Source organism: Seriola lalandi, unplaced genomic scaffold, assembly GCF_002814215.2.
Source record: "Seriola lalandi dorsalis isolate HSWRI2012SDOR001 ecotype SW California unplaced genomic scaffold, Sedor1 jcf7180001973743, whole genome shotgun sequence".
Taxonomy (NCBI): Eukaryota; Metazoa; Chordata; class Actinopteri; order Carangiformes; family Carangidae; genus Seriola; species Seriola lalandi.
The window spans coordinates 1-2,155 of record NW_019444409.1 but is presented as its reverse complement, the minus strand read 5'-3'; the positions used below and the strand labels follow the sequence as shown (position 1 = coordinate 2,155).

At 41.1% G+C, this 2,155-nt stretch overlaps 1 protein-coding gene across 1 annotated transcript; it reads left to right on the top strand.

The window, feature by feature from the left end:
- Positions 1 to 172: 172 nt before the first annotated feature.
- On the top strand, positions 173 to 2,004 carry LOC111652787 (putative E3 ubiquitin-protein ligase HERC1; the record flags this gene model as incomplete). Its single annotated transcript, XM_023403158.1, has 5 exons — positions 173 to 394; positions 740 to 913; positions 1,181 to 1,295; positions 1,459 to 1,576; positions 1,803 to 2,004. Coding segments are annotated over 5 exons (831 nt in total), but the record flags the coding sequence as incomplete, so codon positions are not given.
- Between the last annotated feature and the right edge of the window lie 151 nt (positions 2,005 to 2,155).

Sequence of the window (2,155 nt, the reverse complement as noted above, 5' to 3'; positions counted from 1 at the left end):
ACCCACAGATTTATCTTTAATGAGTATTATTATTATTATTATTGGTCACAGCTTTGACATGGATATAGTTTGTTTTTTTTGTTTTTTTAAAGGATGGCACATTTTTATACTTTAGATTCTTCTTGGAAAAAATATAGAGTAGTTTCACAATGACAAGGGGTCTTCTCTACAGATAAGAGTGAAGGAAACACATGCCTTGGACAGCAGCCACAGGAGGAGGAGTGCAAGTGGGTTTGGGTGTTGGACCTGGAACGGTCCGTAGCGTTGGCAGTCGGCCGCTGCCTTGGTGGTATGCTGCAAGGTCCACCGCCCTCACTCCAGGAGAAAACAGCAGAGTTCTGGCTATCAAATGTCCTCCTCAGGAACGGCCTTGAGATGGACTTTGAGGAGCTGGGTAAGAAAACAAACTGCTTGCTCTTCATGCATTCACGTGTGCTAATGTCTTGGCAAGCCAACTGAAAGCAGTTGTCATCCCAAGATTGATGTTGCACCAATGTGTCCACATTCTGTTTGGTTTGTTATGGAGACTATTAATGAGTGAGGAGGGATATTTGTTTTATTAGGTAGTTGACATTAGAGCTAGATAAGAAACATGGGTATAGAATGAATGGGATTATAAACAGCAACATTATCTAGCTCACCTTATATGGTATACATCTTAGACCAGGAGACCCTGAAGGGCATCTGCAACTTAAAGTTATAACTTATCCTGTGTCCCATGTGACGCTTTGTCCTTTAGACTCCAGCATGGCATGGCTGACTGAGGTGGTGCTTCTGGGCAGCAGTGATGCCAGGCTTGCAGAGCTCAATCTGAATGAGGAAACCAGGACTTTACTGGAACTGGCACTGGGATCCTCCAGAGGACCTGCAAGTGGACTGTGGCAGAAGATGGAGGAGTATGCTCACAGCAAAGGTATTTTCACTTGCACATTTCTGTTTAGGTGAACGAGTGTGTGCCTGTTTTTGAATGTTTATAATGTAAATATCCAGGTGATAATGGACCAACTGTTGATTTTTAAAATCTTGCTTGACAGAACTATCAAACATTATCACACTTGCTGTGGTCATTTGCTTTACAATAAACATAGATTTATAAAAAAAAATCAGATCTTTAGGCTGTGTATTTTTCCTGTTTGTCACTTTGTTGTAATTGAGCTGTATTGTTTTGCTGTGAGAGCAGAATGGGAGAGCGGAGGCTCTTCAGGCGACTGTTTGCTGCAGACGGTCTGTCGCTGCAGTCTGGCTGCTCTTCTGAAACACACAGGTCTGCAGAATGAGGCCTATTGGCAGGACAGGTTAGTAATACAAAAGTAATATTTACTGAAATGTCTACTCAGTACTTAGTTATCGAAGTTTATCCATTTTGTTATTTTTAAAGGACAGAATAATGTGAATTAATTGTTACTGTATAACATCTACAGTCAAACAATGCTAATTATCCACTCTATTTCTCCACAGATATGATCCCTGTGAGAAGCTGTTAGATGTCTATGAAACCGTTTATAAAATCAGAAGCACTCTTTTGGCACATAAAAACTCTACAAGGACGTCACAGGTGCAGGCTGCTGCCAAACAGGTACCATTACTTAAATGAAACAATTATAGAGCAAAACTGAGTGATTTTTTTTGTACTGAAAAATTATGATTGGCCTTGTAACAATTATTGCACCTTTACCTTTTGTTTCATCATTCATTTCTCCACTATATTAAAAAGGACTCAGACATCATCTGATTAAAACAGAGAAAAGTACATGTATTTTACATATTTATTAAAGCTTATGGTTTGCTTTCTTGATTTGCAGACCGCTCAATCTCCCCAAAGCCCTGATATAGACGGACAACAGCCAGGGACCTCGGTGGAGCAAGCGGGAAAGGATCACGAGCAGCAGTCAGCAGGTCACTGTAGCCGGGAGGTGCAGGTGACCTCACCTCCCACAGCCAACCACAACCAGGAGGAGGTTGCAGAGGATGATGCATTTGGCAATAGTCGTATGTGCATGTCAGGTTAGAAACGCATATCTCTGTTTCTAACTTACCCCTGTGATTTTAAAAAATTGCTTTGTTTTGTATCTAAAAGTTTGTAGGCTGACGCAAGTTACATGCACAGAAATCATCATTACAACACATCTGGTTCTCAGGTGTCTTTCCTGTCTCT